At 41.2% G+C, this 19,351-nt stretch overlaps 1 protein-coding gene across 3 annotated transcripts in view; it reads right to left on the reverse strand.

The window, feature by feature from the left end:
- The window catches only part of LOC109402804 (ubiquitin carboxyl-terminal hydrolase 20), a 54,540-nt gene that overhangs the window by 16,497 nt on the left and 18,692 nt on the right, over positions 1–19,351 (reverse strand). Inside the window, exons 2-6 of one of the 3 annotated variants that reach the window (XM_029856404.2) lie at positions 17,522–17,964; positions 2,726–3,643; positions 1,509–2,593; positions 988–1,258; positions 625–921 (exon numbers count right to left, since the gene is read on the reverse strand). In XM_029856404.2, the coding sequence (XP_029712264.2) occupies positions 625–921; positions 988–1,258; positions 1,509–2,593; positions 2,726–3,643; positions 17,522–17,605 (2,655 nt within the window). In that variant the 5' untranslated portion in view covers positions 17,606–17,964. Of the gene's footprint in view, positions 1–624; positions 922–987; positions 1,259–1,508; positions 2,594–2,725; positions 3,644–17,521; positions 18,047–19,351 lie in introns of all 3 variants that reach the window. The other 2 variants (XM_029856408.2, XM_029856405.2) reach the window with 2 other exon arrangements.

Here is a 19,351-nt window from a genome sequence, read left to right on the forward strand (position 1 = left end):
AATTGCTATCTCTTCCTCACTGATGGAATGGTCTTCGCTCAATCCGCTGACTCTTTTACCCTGCTGGATTGATCGAATAAAACAACTCAAGGGGAAAGTTTGACGGACTTGGATGATCTTGATGGTTTGGTCAAACTAGATGATAGCGGTGATTGGATCAATCTTTCGGAGGGGAAATATTGAAGATATAAACACCAACCTCAATCCTCGCTTTTGCAGGTTGGTCAGTATTTATATCAAGATTCATCATTATCATCCATCTTCTCCGCAATAAAAATGCAAGCAATACTTTTAGCAATATCTCCATCAAATTGTGTTTCTTGATGAAATTGAAGGAAATATTGAACCTCTTGGTTGAATCAACTTATTGAAAGTGTAAATGGCACTTATGACAGACGTCAGCGTAGACATCTGACCCCATTGACGTCCGTTGCCCCTTCATCGGTGTATAGGGTTACCAGGTCGTCCTTTCCTGCATCGACAAAGGGTGTGATTCGAGGAAAAGCGTCACTTTGGGAAAGAGCCATTCGGAGAAACGGCGCTCGGGGAAACGGCATTCGGGGAAAACTAGCACAACCCATCATAACACTGCTGAAGATAAACTTATAAACATAACTTACTTACCTTGGCAGCCTTCGGGACCTTCGGCTCCGGTGGCGGAACAGGATTACCACGCAGTACGATTTCCGGTCCTCCACCGTAGATACCGTGGAAAAAGTGCCACAAGGCAGAGTTAATCTGTGCGTAGTCCGATCCCTGCCGAACGCTCCGAAGGGGAACGTTGGTATCTCCCGGTACGGCTATGGTTTTGTTGTCAATCGGACCAGGCTCATCGGTGGTGACCCCTCGAGCAAATAGCTGCCACTGACGGAACCACGCCATCGAGATCGCGTAAATGGTGGTTGGTGTTTCGTTGTACTGCTTGATTAGGAAGAACGGGAAGAAAATAGTAATGATTGGGATAGCCAACAAGTAGTTTAAACGTACCTGGTACTCGTCATTGCACGCGGTGAACTCTTCCAGCTCGGCTCGCTGCCTCCTGGATAGCGACTCGGCTGCCTTCTTGCAAATGTGACACGGAAAGATGTGATTACATACCGGGCCTCCGCCGAACTTTTTGTACAGGAAGTCCCACAGGATCTGCGGTATGGGTACCACCAGTTTCGAAAAATAGGGAGCCTTGTGCGGGGGAAAGGCCCCGTGCGGACAGAGCAATGTCCAGTTGTCAATTGGTCCCGGTTCGGCGAATGTGTTGAACCTGAAAGGTCAAGAGGGATTTTTCGTCAGTGGTTCATCTAGGAATTTTTAATTAATAACATTAAAATAATAAAAGATTAGATGATAACGTTTTTGTATGGGAGTTACAAAGATCTTTATTGTTCCACTTTATCTTGGTGAATTTTGAAGTCGTGGTCGTGCCTCTGGATGTACAAAAATGCTCACAGTTGAGAAGCACTTTTGAATAAAAACCTAAGACATGAAAACTAAAGAGTAAACACAAAACTCACCTGTGCAACCAGTTCCGCGAAATGTAGAACCTAATATCCGAGGCGTGTTCCTGAACGCTGATCAGATCACTGGCCTGTGCCCGGATCGTTGTCATTTTGCTGTTGTTCTTCCGATAGAACAACACGTAAGCCTCACAGTTCTGAACATCCTCCGGGCTAACCTGCGTCACCAATTGGTCATCGAACTCGAACCACTTTCCGGTGGGATCGTGTTTCGCAAAGCTTGTATAATGTCCGCCACCGACCGTGCCATGATGGCAGATGACCGCACACAAATCGTACGAAGTCACTTCCGATTTGCAGTCCTTGTGCAAGTATGGCCTCATATCCAGCCCGTTCAGGGGAAAATTAACGGGACTGGATATTTTCGAACTGTAGGACAGATCGTGCCGAAACCGCTTCAAATGAACACACAACATCTCGGGCAAGGCAAGGACGCGGGAAAACTTGACTCCGTTTCGCAGTTTATTGCACTTTTCGCAGCTGTACATGTTGTCACCCTTCAGCTCGTCCGCACTAAAGAAAGCGGCCATGCAGTCATGAAGCGAAACGGCCGGTCCCCAAAACCATGATCGGATCCAACTCCAGAAAGGCCAGTTCCAGAACCACCACATCCAGCTGTCGCCGGTTACCGGATAGACCGCATCGGAGCAAGTGATGCCACTACTACTTCCGGTCACCGGAGACGGCGGATGAGTCGCATTTGCAGCCATTCCCGGGTGGTTCTGATGCAACACTTCCAGGTGATCCTTGCCTGGAATGGGTAACGATAGATCCTGGAATGTTTCTTCGCGGGTAGAAATGCGATCACAGGTTAAGCACTGCACAGACGACAGAAGCTTCCCATCGAATATGTCACTGATGATGGACCGTTCCGGAAGTTTGTCCTTTGCGGGTTTCTGCTGCTGCTGATCACTCGAGCCCGCTTGCTGTTGTTGTTGCTGCATCGATGACATGCTTCCACTGCTGCTGGAATTGCTCCGATTGCTTCCTATCGGCGACTGTTGCCGACTGCCGGAGGTTGCACTTCTTTGGTTTGCGCTGGGACTAGGAGATCTCGAAACCATCCTGGTTCGTTTATTGCACTGGATTAGATATAAAGGGGGAAAACACATTTATTATGTATTTTTATGAGCATACAAAGAGGCTGTGAGGAAATGAATGCATCTGATTGAATTCCGTTCACTCAGAGCAGAGATTTTCAAATACCGACTTACCGAAATATCGTCCGAAAGGCTCGACTGTTCGGAAACGCCGCTGTCACAAGTTTCGTACTCCGCCTCAGACTGCGAAGGCGATGGCGACGGGCAAGGCGAATGGTCTTCACCGTCTTCCTCGTTTCGACCATGCAGCGACAGCAGTTCCGGTGGTGGTTGAGTCACTTCCTTCAACTCTTCATGCAGTTGGTCCATGAAGCAGCGAAGAAACTCCTGGGTGTCGTGCTGCTGGTAACCTCGGAACATCGGATGCACAATGCGAATCCCATACAGAATACCACTCGGGACGACGTACCTCCGGTTCTTGCACCACATCTCCTTGATCAACTTGTGGTAATGCTTGGCCAAACCGGGCTTCGAAACGGTTTGATTCCCTAACAAATCCGTTTCTATAATCGACCCGCAGTCCAGGAAGTAGCCCGTCAAAGGAGGACTATTGCTGAGTGCCTGGATGGCCGAGTTCATGTAGCAAGTGTTTGCTATGTTCTGCAGCCCAACCAGTCCGTTCCATTTACCATGCCTTTCGAATTCGTCCTCTTCGCAGCTGCTATCACAGGATTCGCCACCTCCAAGTCCACCGGCGAACCGGTCCCCGTACATCAGTAATTTCTCGTTAGTATTGTTACTCGAGTACCGACTGGCATCGCTCGAATCGTTGCTCACGACCGAGGTTCGTCGCAGCTGCTGCTGCTGTTGCTGTTGTTGTTGCTGCTGCACCAGGAACACCTCAAACTCGCAAATATAGCACCATATTCGCTGCGAGGACAGATTCATGTGGATGCAATGGGAGCGATTCGTTTGGAAATGCGTCGTACTGTGGTCGTTGTACTGCTCCGAACATCCAATGTGGAGACAATTTTTCTGCAGGCAAATCCATAGGTTTGGTCCATTGGCATCGCACTCGGTACATGGTTCACCCTGGAAGGAAGAGATGACACCGAGTTAGTGATTAGTGCAAAGCCGTAGTCTAGAGCTAACGTGCTGAAAGTATGCCATCTAGGATGTAATAAAGAATGTAACAAGGATCGTAAAGTTGAAATGGTATAAGTATTTCACCAGATACCTCAAAGCATCTCTGATCTGACATCTTACCGAGAATCTATATGATATGCTTGGGACAATAGCGTAGCCATTTCTACCAGAAGCTTAGCGCATCTCGAAAAGGCTTCGTGCCGCGAGCAGGAACGTGCAGAGATAAGGACGGGACCATTTTCACGGAAGGACGTGAGGTGATCGAAATGCGAAACCAGCCCTACGACGAACACCTGAATGTTGCGGGGAGTATAGACATGGAGAATCAAGGCAACGGAAGAAATAACTACGTCAGTACAGCAGGGATCACAACGATCCAACTCCCACGTTGAGAGAAGTTTAAGAATGCTATACAGAAGCTCAAGAACAACAAGTCAGCAGGTTAGGATGGTATCGGAGCTTAACTCAAGTTTAAACACCTGCTTGAACCTGCTTGGCCAGCTACCTGCACCAGCTAATAGTCCGGATCTGAGAGAACGAACAGTTACCGGAGAAGTAGAAGGAAGGGGTCATGCCCCATCTACCAGAACGCCGCCACTAAGTGTTATCCCCGGGCCCGAATATCTTGCGTCGTCTTTCTGTAAATGAGTTTGTGGGAAGTTATCAAGCCGGCTTCATCGACGGCCGGTCGACAACGGACTAGATCTTCACCGTGCGGCAAATCTTCCAATAATGCCGCGAATACCAGGTCCCAACACAACAGCTGTTCATCGACTTCAAGGCGACGTACGACAGTAAAGACCGCAGAGAGCTATGAAAAGTCATGGCCGAAAACGGCTTCTCCGGGAAGCTCACTAGACCGATGAAATCGACAATGGACGGTGTCAAAAACTGCGTAAGGGTTTCGAGCGATCGGTTTACTTCGTTTGAATCTCGCCGGAAAATACGACAAGCCTTCTGGTCAACATCGCCCAGGCAAGCCTAGGCTGCACGGTTATGATAGACGGGACACTTTTGAGGTGGTGGAGGACTTTGTATACCTCGTATATCCTTATTAATGACCGACAACAACGTTAGCCGTGAAATACGACGGCGTATTATCATACTATGGGCTAGAGGTGGGCAAAACGGCTCACTTCAGTGATCGGAACCGAGTCGGATCAATCACTCTAGTGAACCGGATCTTCTTCCCTTACGATTTGACAGCTCCTTATTATTGATTGTTATTCCTTTGCATGCAAATTTCCGCGCCGCGTTGCACGACCACTTTGGCTGGTACCGAAGAATTCACGCATGCGGTCCGCTAACAACGCACACGATGCTCAATCGGGAGAGCGCAAATCCGACTGTCCTGGGTGGTCTGACACGAACGACCCAAACACGCCCAAAAACGCGAGAGTGAGTGTCGTGTGCTGTGTCTGAGAGAATGAGTTGCAAGCAATCCAGAGAGCGATGCAAAGAGAAGCGAACGGTTCTTTTCTCGGGTCTTTCGTACAGAGGCACGCGGACGGGTGATTCCGGTGATCCGGCTCTCTCTGGAAAAGAACCACGGTTCGCTCACTCACTGCACGGATCCGGATCTTTTCAACGGGTCCGGATCTGATTGCCCATCTCTACTATGGGCTTCACAAGAACCCGCAGTGTAAACAGCTTCACCACCGCACTAAATGTACCCTCTACAAAACGCTGATAAGACCGGTGGTTCTCTACGGGCACGAAACCTGTACTATGCTCAAGGGGGACAGGCAAGCACTCGAAGTGTTTAAGCGTCGGGTGCTTAGGACCATTTCTTGCTATGTGCATGTGGCGGCGAAGGATGAACCACGAGCTCGCTACATTCTACGGTGAACCTAGCATTCGGAAAGTGGTAGGGTACGATGAGCAGGGCATGTTTTGAGAATGCCGGACAGCAATTTCCTGTAGGAAACTCGTAAATAGGGACTCCGATGGAAACCCTACAAAAATCTGGAAATTATGGTGGAATATTAACAGTTTCGAAAAAAACAGGAGGTACCAATATTATCCTGACTATTCCGATGGATTCTGGAAAACTCTGGAGGAAACTGTGATCTTAAGAATCCTTTCAGGGCTAAGTATTTTCTTAAGAGATTTGTTTAGAGATTTCCTTACTAGGAAATCTACCTAGAATTCGTTCCTAATTCCTCTGTAAGTTTCTCCCGTAATTATATCGAGGATTCCTGCTTAAATTCTTTTCAGGATTATTTCCTTTATTTCTTTCTACCGCAATTCATTATTACAGTGATCTTCCCATGATTTCTCCGGGATGTTTTAACAGGAGGTCTGTCAGTTTTTTTTTGGGTTTCTCCAGGAGTAACAGATTTCTGAGAGTTATTCCTAAGATTTTATCAGAGTTCGTCTCAAAATTTCTGTAGGAGTATTGCACGGGGTCTCTTCCAGATGTTTTCCCGGTAGCCTTCTAAAGCTTCTTGTGGAATTCCTTCCGAAGATCCTTTTAAAGTCCATTCAGGAATTTCTCTAAGTGGGTTTCCGAGATGGCTTTCAAACAGTTCTGCCTGGAATTATTGCGAGATTTCTGCAAAAGTTTCTCCCGGGATAATTCCTAGAATTTGTTTAGAGATGTGCCACATTTTCTCGGAAGTTCCTTTTGAGATTTCTTCATTGGATTTTTCATGGTGGTTCTTGTGAAATTGAAGAAAATTTGGGTAATAGAGGATTAAAAAAAGTTCTGAACCTGAACTGATTATGATGAAAATTTCACCACTTATTATGCCTTACTATTTCTTCAAACTTGGAATAAAATGCGATTAAAACTGAACTAATTAAAACCATCGTCACGAAAACATAATCGCCCAATGCTAATAACGCTATGTTACGCAAACCCACTGAGTAGATGGCGGTACCCAAGTAACACACTTGTCACCGAAGAGTCACGGCGGCGCAGGTTTTGTTGCGCAGCAGTCACTGTGACTTAGTTCTAACAAATAAATACTTACTTGCTAGAAGTAAGTCACGGTGACTTCTGCGCAACAAAAACCTGCGCCGCCGTGACTCTTCGGTGACAAGTGTGTTACTTGGGTAGTGAGCAAACGTCAAAATGGAACAAAAACGATGTGAGTGCCGTGAACGAGCGATTTGCGAACTACTGTATATTTGATTTATCCGTTAAAAAGGGAAACGATCTGTCTGTGCACAAACTTTCCAAAATTACATTTTATTGTATCGACAGCATATGTGCAAATACTAATCCGATCTTGATGAATTTGTATGGTTTTAACTACACATACACGCAGAAAAAAAAAACACATATTAGAATCAAATTTAAAGAGACTTTGTTTCAAAGTCGCGAGGTTTGTTGAATCAAAAAATATTTCTTAATTTTCAATATTGGAGAATGCATAATGCCAATATGAGCAAGGTGATTCAGTTTTACCTTCAGATTTTCAAAAGCAGATCTGGTCGTGAACGATAACTCGCTATCAGTATAGCATAATATAGCAGTATCCGTGTTCGATTCTCGCTCGCCTTTTTTTTATTTCGCTTCCATTTTCAAACAAAAATATTTTGTTTTTGATTCTAAGTCCATGAATATTTCTATTCTGCTATTCTGCTATTATCAACGCATCCCCTGGCTTTCGCCCATCTGCGTTGTCTTTTCACTAGGCAATACGTCTACCAATTGATGTTTATGGGCTTGCCGGACCAAGTCATGTAGCTAAGCCAAACACCCCACCTACAACTGTTGGGTAGGCACCATTGTCCCGCCCACTGGTCTTTTACAGCTAGTTGTAGGTGCATGTGTGCGTGTAAGTATTGGAGTGTGTGTGTCAGTGTTGGTTATAGATTGTAGAGTAAACATAGATCCGCGGACACCGCTGACTAAAATGTTTCAAGCGTGTAAGTAGTAATTTTCAAAAGTGCGACGATTGAAAATGACGTCATGCGTTCCATTGATGTTGTCCAAATCGTGACGTCATGCTCGTTTGGATACAGATTTTGACAGTTCGTTTGGATACAACGGATTCATCTTAGCGGATCTATGTTTACTCTACTATCTATAGTGTTGGTGTATTGTAGGCGCCAACTCGTTCTAATTCACTCTGATAGCTAACACCCTATTGAACCATTACCCTTAAATTTGGCAATCTATGAAATAGAATGAGTTAAACGCCTGTAAAAAACAGTCAGTTAAATCAAACAAGGAATATTAGTATTAAGGCCGGACGGGACGGTGGTTGAATCGCCCGCCATTGCTCTGTTGCTAGTAAGATGCAAATCTCAACTTCTACTTCATATTATTGACTAGAAATTTGATCGTTCATTTGCTCACTTGTGGTGCACAATCGACTAAACTTTCAGCTACGTCAGTGCAGTGGAAATTGATATTTGCTTCTTCAAAATCGCGAGGCAAATTGTTAGAAAGAGAGGGAAGATAGGAAAAATTACACGTCGTCCCGTGCGGCCTTAAAGTGAAGATACAACGAAGCAACGCCCCGAACCTCGAGAGCACAAACCCCAAGAACCAAATGACAGGCAGCGCCGATAAGTCGATCGACTGGCCACCATCAGTAAATAACCAATCGAGTAAACCCTCCAGCACAAACTGCCACCAGCTCTCCCGACCTGCGCCCAACAAATCCGAGGCACAGCCCAGCCTTAGCTTCACCTTAAAACCAAAATCTAGATTACAGAGCACAGTATTTCCCAAGTAACCACGCAGCTCGAGCCGCAAATCACGCACAACACGGCACAAATAAGACAAACACTACCACGCCTGTACAACCGAAACCGACCTAGAGTAGAGAAGGGTCTCTTTCCACTCCAACCCGGACTCAACTGCACTCACAGGGCAGCGCACCTCACCCACACCGCACTCATTCATGCATCACTGTCCGAGCCGCACGGTCACCTGGGTTGAGTCTATCTGCATGACCTCGCCCAACCCGTAACGCAGAGTTTAAATCCCTCTCTTGCATTACAAAGTACTCCCTCTTCCCAAAAATCTGTGCGTGGTATAAATAAGATCTTAAGGCTGAAGAAATCGTCACCAATACAACCGCCAACACTGAGCACTCAATGATGTCGGCCTTATCAACGACGACCCCGTCAGTCCCAAACCCAATTATCCCACACTACCCAAGTAACCACCCTGCTGAAGCCGTAAGCACCGCACGCACAAAGCACACACACACCGACACGCACCACCCCACACAAACCACCAAGGCCGAACAAAAGCGAAAAGCGGTGCCACCACTGCTGAATCACGACTTTTTCAGTATAATTCAGCAATCGTAGATCCATTCCTCGACCCTACTCAGCCCTAACGGTCCATAGCAATGCCTGTCAATATATGCGCCTCACACATGCAACCCCTACACCCTAACAGTATGGTCACTTGGGTATCCCTGGGTTTTGACATGATGGTCAGGGATCACAGCCATCAAAACGTTCCACACTTTATCAGGGCTTACGACCTGTAGACATGATGATTTCTCAATAGTTTCAAGCTCTTTCGGACCTTCCGCTATTGGAAACCATCATGGCTAGCGGTGTTAATTCTAAGTCCATGAATATTTCTTTCAAAAATATATAGTCTTTGAAATTGCAAAATTACTTACTTTCAAAGCAATGATGTGATAAATTCAAAGTCAACAAGTATTTAAAACTACAATCAGTGCCGCGGAGGCTTGATTGTTAAAGCAATGAAAATAATGCTTTGAAACAAATACCAAATGATCTCAGGAGGATCATTTCAAGAAATACTTGAAACTACTACGAGAAAAGCTTGAAAAAACCTGTGAAATCGAGAGAAATATCAGCTTTACCTTCTGCAAAAATCCCAAAAGTAACCCTAAAGAATCACCGAAATAAATCTTGGGAAAAAGTCATTGATGAAATAACAGAAGGAAACTCAGAAAAAATGACGTAAATGACTCTGAGAGCAATACAGCGAAAACTCGTGTAACACTCCTGAAGAAATACTAGTAGGAACTCTAATAGAAAGCTCAGGCATAACTCCGGTAGAAACTCTAGGATAAATCCCGCGAAAATCTGTGGAAAAAAAATCTGGGAAGGATTCCTGGGGAAACCATTCAAGAGGAATCTCCAAAGAAACTCTAACAAAAATTCTGCAATACTGAGAACTACCATTTTCGTTAGAGAAACTTATGTAGTGGTCCTCGAGATACAAAGGAATCCCGCAAAAAATTGCTAGAATATTTTTGGAATCAACATTGTAGTAAGCGCTGTGGACTATACTTTAAAGTAGCAAACAAAGAGAAACAGACGTAACATTTAATACATTTCTATTTAAAAACATTGTCACGATAACGCAACTGCCCAATGCTACAGGTACTGTGTTTGGCCGAGCCATCACTAGGTGGCGATAGTGAGCGAACGTCAAACGGGAGCGAAAACGATGCCAACACCGCGAGTGGTCAATCGGCCAACTACTGATAATTTGAATCGATCGTTAAAAAGGTGATCGATGGAAAGCGAGCGGAGTGGCACGTATGTTTCTCTGTGTACCGCCAGTCGGGGCGAACTTGGGACTGGGAGATAACTTTGGGCCAAAAATCAAGAAAGATGCTCAAAATACTAGCATTCATCAAAGTGATTATCAAAAAGTGGATAGAATATGGTGAATATAACTTGCGTTGACCATCCGATGTAGAAAAAAGTTAAATTTCTGGCGTTCGATTTGAATAGGTCGTATGTTTGCTGTGATTACCATGCACATTCGACCTATTCAAATCGAACGCCAGATTTAGTTAATTTTCTATTAAAAAAACGTTATGTGAATTTTATGGTAAGACGTACTGCACAATATCGTTGTTTTAAAATGCCTACAAGGACGCTTAGGTTAGAGATCGCGTGCTTTACTAAGGCGCTTATCGACGCTTCAGAATTTAAAGCGATTAGAAAACAATAGAAGCTTTGTTGTTTTTAAGCAATGGCGTTCCATATATAGGATACGAGTGCCATAAGTAATGTCACGCTACAGAATTCATCATATTCGAAAACAAGCGATCAAGGCACCGATTGATTCCGTTCTTTTTGGTTTCATGAGTGTTTACTCTTAACAATAAAATAATTACAGAAATCAGAAACAAAATGCGCTCTTTATTCAATTCTTTGTTTTTTATATGATGAAAATGGGAGGCAATGCTTGATAAGGAAACCAATACACCTATATCTTATGAATGTCATAAGAATCCTCTTATGAGGTTTATCATGCGACAAGTCTCATGGATTGCCTCGTTCATACACAAGCATACGAAAACTATGAAATCATAAAAATAATAACACTAGTTTACAAAATAAAACGAAAGTCGTGAACTTTTGTCAACGACCAAAATTTTTGAAGCACAATTTAGCGCTGATTTCGGAACCGACCTTCAAAAAATTTTAAATAGAACAGTTTTCAAGTTTTAGCTCAATATAGAGTTTTACAACTTTTTAAAATATGTAATTTACCAAAATGCAAATATCTTGCCTTTTGTTCAACCAATTCTAAATCTTTTTACCCTTCTTACACCCATAAGAAGGGTATAAATATCGCTCAAAAAACCGACTTTCGATCCGAGGCCCGGAGGGCCGAGTCTCATATACCAATGAACTCAGCTCGACGAACTGAGCAAATGTCTGTATGTGTGTGTGTGCGTATGTGTGTATGTGTGTGTGTGTATGTGCGTTACAAAAAAAAAGTCACGCACGTTTCTCAGCCGTCTGTCAACCGATTTGAGTTCTCTTGGAAGCAAATGAAAGCTACTACATCCTAGTAGAACGCTATTGATTTTTTTTTCGATTGGACGTTTGGTTACCGAGATATCTCTCGAAGAGTACTTATGAGTCATACTTCTAAACTTGTTAAGATTTTTGACCAAGTGTATCATAATAAATATTTCGACCGTTTGTCAATCGATTTGGGTTCTCTTGGCACCGAATGAAAGCTACAGCAACCTAGTAGGTCGCCCAGAAATTTCATTTCGATTGGACATTTGGTTACAGAGATATCTTTCGAAGAGTACTTCGGATTTATACAACTAAACCTTTTGAGATTTTTGACCAAAAGTATCATAATAAATATCTTAGCCGTCTGTCAACCGATTTTGGTTATCCTGGCACCAAATAAAAGCTACAACATTCTAGTAGAACCCTATACAATTTCATTAGGATTGGACATTTGGTTACCGAGATATCTTTCAAAGAATATTTGGGAGTAATACAGGTTAACTTTTTGAGAGATTTTTGACCAAGGGTACCATAATAAATATCTCAGCCGTCTGTCAACCGATTTAGGTTCTCTAAGCACCAAATGAAAGCTACAATATGCTTGTATAAGGCCCTGAAATTTTATTTCGATTCGTCATTTGATTACTGAGATATCTTACGAAGAGTATTTCATTAAATTCTTTTTACCCTTCTTACACCCATAAGAAGGGTATAAATATCGCTCGAAAAACCGACTTTCGATCCGAGGCCCGGAGGGCCGAGTCTCATATACCAATGAACTCAGCTCGACGAACTGAGCAAATGTCTGTATGTGTGTGTGTGTGTGTGTGTATGTGCGTTACAAAAAAAAGTCACGCACGTTTCTCAGCCGTCTTTCAACCAATTTGAGTTCTCTTAGAAGCAAATGAAAGCTACTACATCCTAGTAGAACGCTATTGAATTTTTTTTCGATTGGACGTTTGGTTACCGAGATATCTCTCGAAGAGTACTTATGAGTCATATTTCTCAACTTTTTAAGATTTTTGACCAAGTGTATCATAATAAATATTTCGGCCGTGTGCCAATCGATTTAAGTTCTCTTGGCACCAAATGAAAGCTACAGCATCCTAGTAGATCACCCAGAAATTTTATTTCGATTGAACATTTGGTTACAGAGATATCTTTCGAAGAGTACTTAGGATTTATACAACTAAACTTTTTAAGATTTTTGACCAATTGTATAATAATAAATATCTTAGCCGTCTGTCAACCGATTTCGGTTATCCTGGCACCAAATGAAAGCTACAACATTCTAGTAGAACCCTATACAATTTCATTAGGATTGGACATTTGATTACCGAGATATCTTTCAAAGAGTACTTGGGAGTAATACAGGTTAACTTTTTGAGAGATTTTGGACCAAGGATACCATAATAAATATCTCAGCCATTTGTCAACCGATTTGGGTTCTCTAAGCACCAAATGAAAGCTACAATATCTTTGTATAAGGCCCTGAAATTTTATTTCGATTCGACATTTGATTACTGAGATATCTTACGAAGAGTATTTCAATAAATTCTTTTTACCCTTCTTACACCCATAAGAAGGGTATAAATATCGCTCGAAAAACCGACTTTCGATCCGAGGCCCGGAGGGCCGAGTCTCATATATCAATGAACTCAGCTCGACGAACTGAGCAAATGTCTGTATGTGTGTGTGTATGTGTGTATGTGTGTGTGTATGTGCGTTACAAAAAAAAGTCACGCACGTTTCTCAGCCGTCTGTCAACCGATTTGAGTTCTCTTGGAAGCAAATGAAAGCTACTACATCCTAGTAGAACGCTATTGAATTTTTTTTCGATTGGACGTTTGGTTACCGAGATATCTCTCGAAGAGTACTAATGAGTCATACTTCTAAACTTGTTAAGATTTTTGACCAAGTGTATCATAATAAATATTTCGACCGTTTGTCAATCGATTTGGGTTCTCTTGGCACCAAATGAAAGCGCTACAGCAACCTAGTAGGTCGCCCAGAAATTTCATTTCGATTGGACATTTGGTTACAGAGATATCTTTCGAAGAGTACTTCGGATTTATACAACTAAACCTTTTGAGATTTTTGACCAAAAGTATCATAATAAATATCTTAGCCGTCTGTCAACCGATTTTGGTTATCCTGGCACCAAATAAAAGCTACAACATTCTAGTAGAACCCTATACAATTTCATTAGGATTGGACATTTGGTTACCGAGATATCTTTCAAAGAATATTTGGGAGTAATACAGGTTAACTTTTTGAGAGATTTTTGACCAAGGGTACCATAATAAATATCTCAGCCGTCTGTCAACCGATTTAGGTTCTCTAAGCACCAAATGAAAGCTACAATATGCTTGTATAAGGCCCTGAAATTTTATTTCGATTCGTCATTTGATTACTGAGATATCTTACGAAGAGTATTTCAATAAATTCTTTTTTTTATTATATTCACTTGTTATCTTGCATTTGTTTTTGACCAGTCTATGGGAAATTATTTTTCAATAAATGATGCTGACCACATACAAAGTGTATACTAACAGGTTATTGTTTTCAACAAAATTATAAATAACAAATTACAAATACACATGAATTTTATGGAAACTAACAATATGTTAATCGATTCAAGATCTTTTAGCAGTTAATAAAAGATACAAAATTCCAGAATATGTAAGCTATGTTTTAAACATTCCATACAAGACTCTAGGAAGTGTCTGGCATTTCTGGTAGTTTAGTCCATGGTCCATGATGCTATTTTGGAAACCAATCCACAAGATGCCAAATCCACAACATTTTCTAGAACTTTTAGTCAATTCCACAAAACAAATATGTTAAATACAAATAATACAACAATAATTTCAATAAGTGTAAGAAGGGTTCTGTTCACCATAGGTGGATTAAATCGGGTTTTTCATAATTTAAAAGCTGAATATAATACCATTCGATCATCTGAAAGCAGATTTTGCGTCAGATTGATAACATTTCAGTAACAAATTTTGAAAATGACGTATAATCAGTGGCGATTCTCTAACCTCAAATCTACCTGTTCAACAAATGTAAATTCTTGTATTTTCTCAACAAATTAGCATGTAACTTGTAGAAATTGACGAGAATAGCCGTTTCCATCCATTTACAATTCGATTCAGAACTTTAACTCGCCGCAATTTCAAGTTTTAGGGTCGTTGAACAGGTAAAAAGTGAGGTTACGAGACGCCACTGCGTATAATCAATGGTGTAGCATTGATTATACGTCGTTTTCAAAATTTGTTACTGATTTAAGATATTGGCGAGTTTTAGGGACAATCTCCCTAAATTTTAGCAAAATTTCCAAAATTATATGAACAAATGTATTTTTTTCAATAAGAAAAAAACAACTTAAATTTTTTTTCTGAACGTTTATTTGACATATCATATGTAGGCGAGTTACAGTAAAAAATTCAGCTCAATCGAAGCATTGATTACGAAAAATGAGATGTTTGAAGTGAACGACTTTGCTTAAAAATAGAACAAAATTCGATTTCATATCAGTAAGCTTGTATGGAAAGTCGAAAAAATGTCCGCTCTACTGTAATTTTTTTCTTTCGCGTTTTCGAACTCAGGGCATGATTCTACACCAAAAATGATCATCAGCTTACCGAATTCAAAAATGCTGTAAACTAGTGTAATAAAACATGATTCATAAGATGTAAACTATGAGAAACATAAGTGCAGTATCTTCAGTGTAGTAGAAAACAACTAAACACCGAACATGTTTTGAAAAGTAATATGCGTTTTCTTGGTTTTGTATGCTATTTTGCATGAAAATCTTATTTATTCGAGCTGTAGTACAAATAATTCATTCTGGGGGTGCATATGAAGGCAGTGCAATCAGTACGAGAACCCTTCAAATGTGAGTTAAAACAACAGAGAGTATTTACATTATTTTGTGTATAATACGGTGTACTATTTTGAGAATAAATGTTAGGTTCATGCAAAATTAAGAATGCACGAATATCAGTTTCTAGGTAGATGATAAAGAAATAATACTTTCGTCTACTAGTTAGAGTTATATTTATGGGATAGCGGATGTATTGTATTGGATAATTGATCGTTTACAATGAATGTGGTCAAACTTTCACGTTTGTTTGTTTGTTGTGCTATTTTAAAGTGATTAGATATTGATCTATATATTTAATAGTTTTGATTTGTAAGCGATATTATCTCACATTGAACTGTTTAGTGTTTGACCCAATGTCACCCCCTAGAAGGAGTGAAATAGGAAGCAATCAGTGAAGTACTAGATTGAAAGTAGTGAGCTGGATTTTTGTATGGTGAGATGATCAGTTCTCCGTTTCTGCAATAAAATGATGCAAACAGCGTGGGTTATATGATTCCTTGCCTAATTTGATGCAGTTTGAGCAAAAGTTTGGGTAACTGTGTTGTTGAAGTTGCAAGAAATAAATAATACAACAACGCAGTTATCCAAACTTTTGCTCAAACAGCATCAAATTAGGCAAGAAATCATATAACCCAAGCTGTTTGCACCATTTTATTGCAGAAACGGAGAACTGATCATCTCACCATACAAAAATCCAGCTCACTACTTTCAATCTAGTACTTCACTGATTGCTTCCTATTAGGCCAATTTCAATTAAGCTATCATTGTCAAAATTAAAGTTGAAGCATGCACCTATACTTTAAACAATCTTAAATATAAAAATAAACGTGTCTACCAAATTCTACATTGCTTTAGAGCTAAAATATTGTTGTAACGGCTCACAAAGGGATGGACTATGCAATTTTGGCCCAATGACATCCATAAGACATAATACATGGACATAGAAACAAATATATTTTTCAATGAAAAGCTATACTTAACATCGAAAATTTCCGGATTGTCTCTGGAATTTTAGGATTTTCTAGTTGAAATTAATAGTTGTAAAAGTGTGTGTTGAACTAACATTAAGTTAAAAAACACAATAATAAAGAATTTCATTTTCATTTTCATTTTGCAGCATTTGGTGGGGCAATAAGAGCGCAAGTCAATCCAAAGCCGAAGATCAGGGAGGGGTAATGGCCGTAATAGTCCGTGCGGACCACAAGAACACCATCGGAAGGGTAAAGGTATAGGTTGGGGAAAGGAATTGGATTAGACTTGTGGCACAATACAAATAAATACCGCGAAATTTAATGAAGCAAAACTTTAACAATTTAATTCATTATCACCGAATCCAAACATAAAACACTAGTAAAAGATAAAATATACAATATTGATTCTGATTTGAAATGTGTTAAAGCCATAAAATTATGAAATGATACCAAATATTCTTCTGAATTCAAAAATTTGGTGAGAAAAAATATGTATTTTAAATTAATAATAAGTAGAAGTTTGTGTTAAAGATCAAAGAAAAATAATAAGTTTTCAAAACACGATTTAATTGAATATGCTGTAAACCTGATCATGTCGTTATGAAAAATAGATGTCTACTAAAATTCCTGCTATTTTATCTGTCATGTTTCAATATTGGAGATTAACAAAACTGGAGCCTCTGTCCAAATAATGAAAAACTTTATTTTAATACTAAGTCCACAATTTTCTACTGGCAGTCAACTCGTCTACGTTCTACTGCAAAACAATTTTTAACCTATCGTCCATTGTCTCCGAGATTCCTAACGTTAATGATAAGTAAGTGCGAGTGTAACACAGAGGCCTCCCATACCCACTCTTGCGTTACATTTCTGGATCTATGCGAGCAGAACTATGACATGACTTAGAAAAATGGTGATATGCTCACAGCGGATACTCCTTTGGTTCCCAATAGCACTTACGACCGATTTCTTCACCTACGCTCAACTCCAGTTTTATCGCTAAGATCAGGATCCAAGCGGAGGTGAAGCAACTGGCTTAACTGCTATTGGGTTAAGCCCTCCCATCGCGGCAAGATCGAATATCCATGGGGAGGGTTAAAAAAACACAATAATAAAGAATTAAAAAAAAAGTTGTAAAAGTTCTGCCTTGCCTATGCAAACTATTTTTTTACATACTGACTAAAATAATATGGTTATTGAGGGTCAACGAGAATAGTGATACATGTACATTACACTAGTTGTACTACTCACCTTCTTAAGTTTGCACAGCTCAACCAACGAAAGATGAACAACATTATCCAGATGAGAACATTTGCTAGCTCCGCTGCGAGCCATTTTTCATTCGTCTTGTAGCCGCCAGGTGAGACGTTGAGGCTTATTCTTATCCGTTCTTCAAGTGTCTTTCTCTCCCTCTCGGAACAAAACACTTGTTTGCTTGTTGCACTACACAATCCACAGTCGCGAGAATCAGTCCGAACCCCGAACGCACTCGCCGCAGCCGAAGAAAAACATCAACAAAAACTTATGTAATCTTAAGTCGCTGACTGACGGTAGATAGGTCTCTGTGGCTGCAGTTGTGCCATCGAATCGCATCGATCGATGGTCAGTCAGTCTCAGCTCAGCCAGTACCTAGTCGGAGTAATCCTCGCGGCTGTTATTACCACGCGTCGCACTACATGTCACCATCGCGATCCCTGCAGATAAATGCAGACTTCAATGCTGGCTTCACTTTGTTCTATATGTACTCTTGAGGCTTCGCGTTCTCGACAGTTTGTCCTTCGAATGGATCAATAATTTGTTGGCACAGTGTTATTACCCCGATGCTCGCTCAACGCAAATCGGATAGTTACATTGCTTCACAGAACATCACTATGAACATTGCCTACGACGACGGGTCATTCCATGTCAAATCGGGTAGCTTGGTCAAAAGTTATGATTTTTGAAAAATTTTATTTTATTTAGGCTGAAACAAATTAAACTTTGACGTTTTGTCTTTGAACAGCAACGATCAATCTTTGCAGACTTATGCAAAATGGTACATCCCAAGTGGCGTTAGTCCAAGAACCTTACTTTCGTAAGGGGAATTTCTATCTAGGAAACCTTGTGAATCCGGTGTTTGCTACTTTCAGTAAAAATGAAATAGCAAACTCACGTGTCATGCCTCGAGCACGTGTGCTTGTCAACAACGCAATGGTTGCTACACTCATATCTGAACTAACCACTACAGATGTATGTATCTGTTGGAAACCTCAACAGGAAATACGTTAATTGTTCGGTTTATTTACCGCATGATGAACCATCCCCTACGGATGCTTTCAAGCAAGTCGTCGCATACACTGCAACTTCAAAAGGCCTTCCGTTAATTGTTGGCAGTAATGCTAATGCTCACCATATCATCTGGGGCAGCTCAGATATCAATTTGAGTCCAGTTATCAATTTGGGTCCAGTTTGATAGAATACTTAAGTAGTACAGATCTTGGATTACTTAACATAGGCAACCGCCCAACCTTCATGGTATCTGCTAGAGAGGAAGTGTTAGACATAACGCTTCGCTCTAGCATGAATTAGTCATGCCCAATTGTCATGTGTCAGATGAAGAATCTTTATCTGACCATCACTATATCTTTTTTGAACATGTAAATGTTTCTTCGCAAACTTTGCGTTTCAGGAACCCCCGGTCAACCAACTGGGATCTCTTTACCGATGTGGTTGCACCCAAATTTCATGGATACTCACCATCCATTGACACAAGTGATTTAGAGATGATGCCGTTGATATTACAACGGCCTTCATCATGGAAGCTTTAGAAGAAGCTTGCCCTCTGCGGTCTGTGAAGACCACAAGAGGAACCCCTTGGTGGAACTCTGATCTGGCGAAGCTCAGGAGGAAACAATGCAGAAAGAGTTGGAACAGGCGACGCTCGGCTGGATCAGAGGCTTTCAGGACGGCTCGCAAGGCCTACCAGAAAGCTCTCCGGTCTGCTGAACGATCCGGCTGGAAAAACCTTTGTACAAATGTTTCCAGTTTGAGTGAAGTCAGTCGGTTAAACAAAATCCTTGCGAAATCTAAGGATTTCCGAGT

This window comes from Aedes albopictus, chromosome 3 (assembly GCF_035046485.1).
Source record: "Aedes albopictus strain Foshan chromosome 3, AalbF5, whole genome shotgun sequence".
In the NCBI taxonomy this organism is placed as follows: domain Eukaryota; kingdom Metazoa; phylum Arthropoda; class Insecta; order Diptera; family Culicidae; genus Aedes; species Aedes albopictus.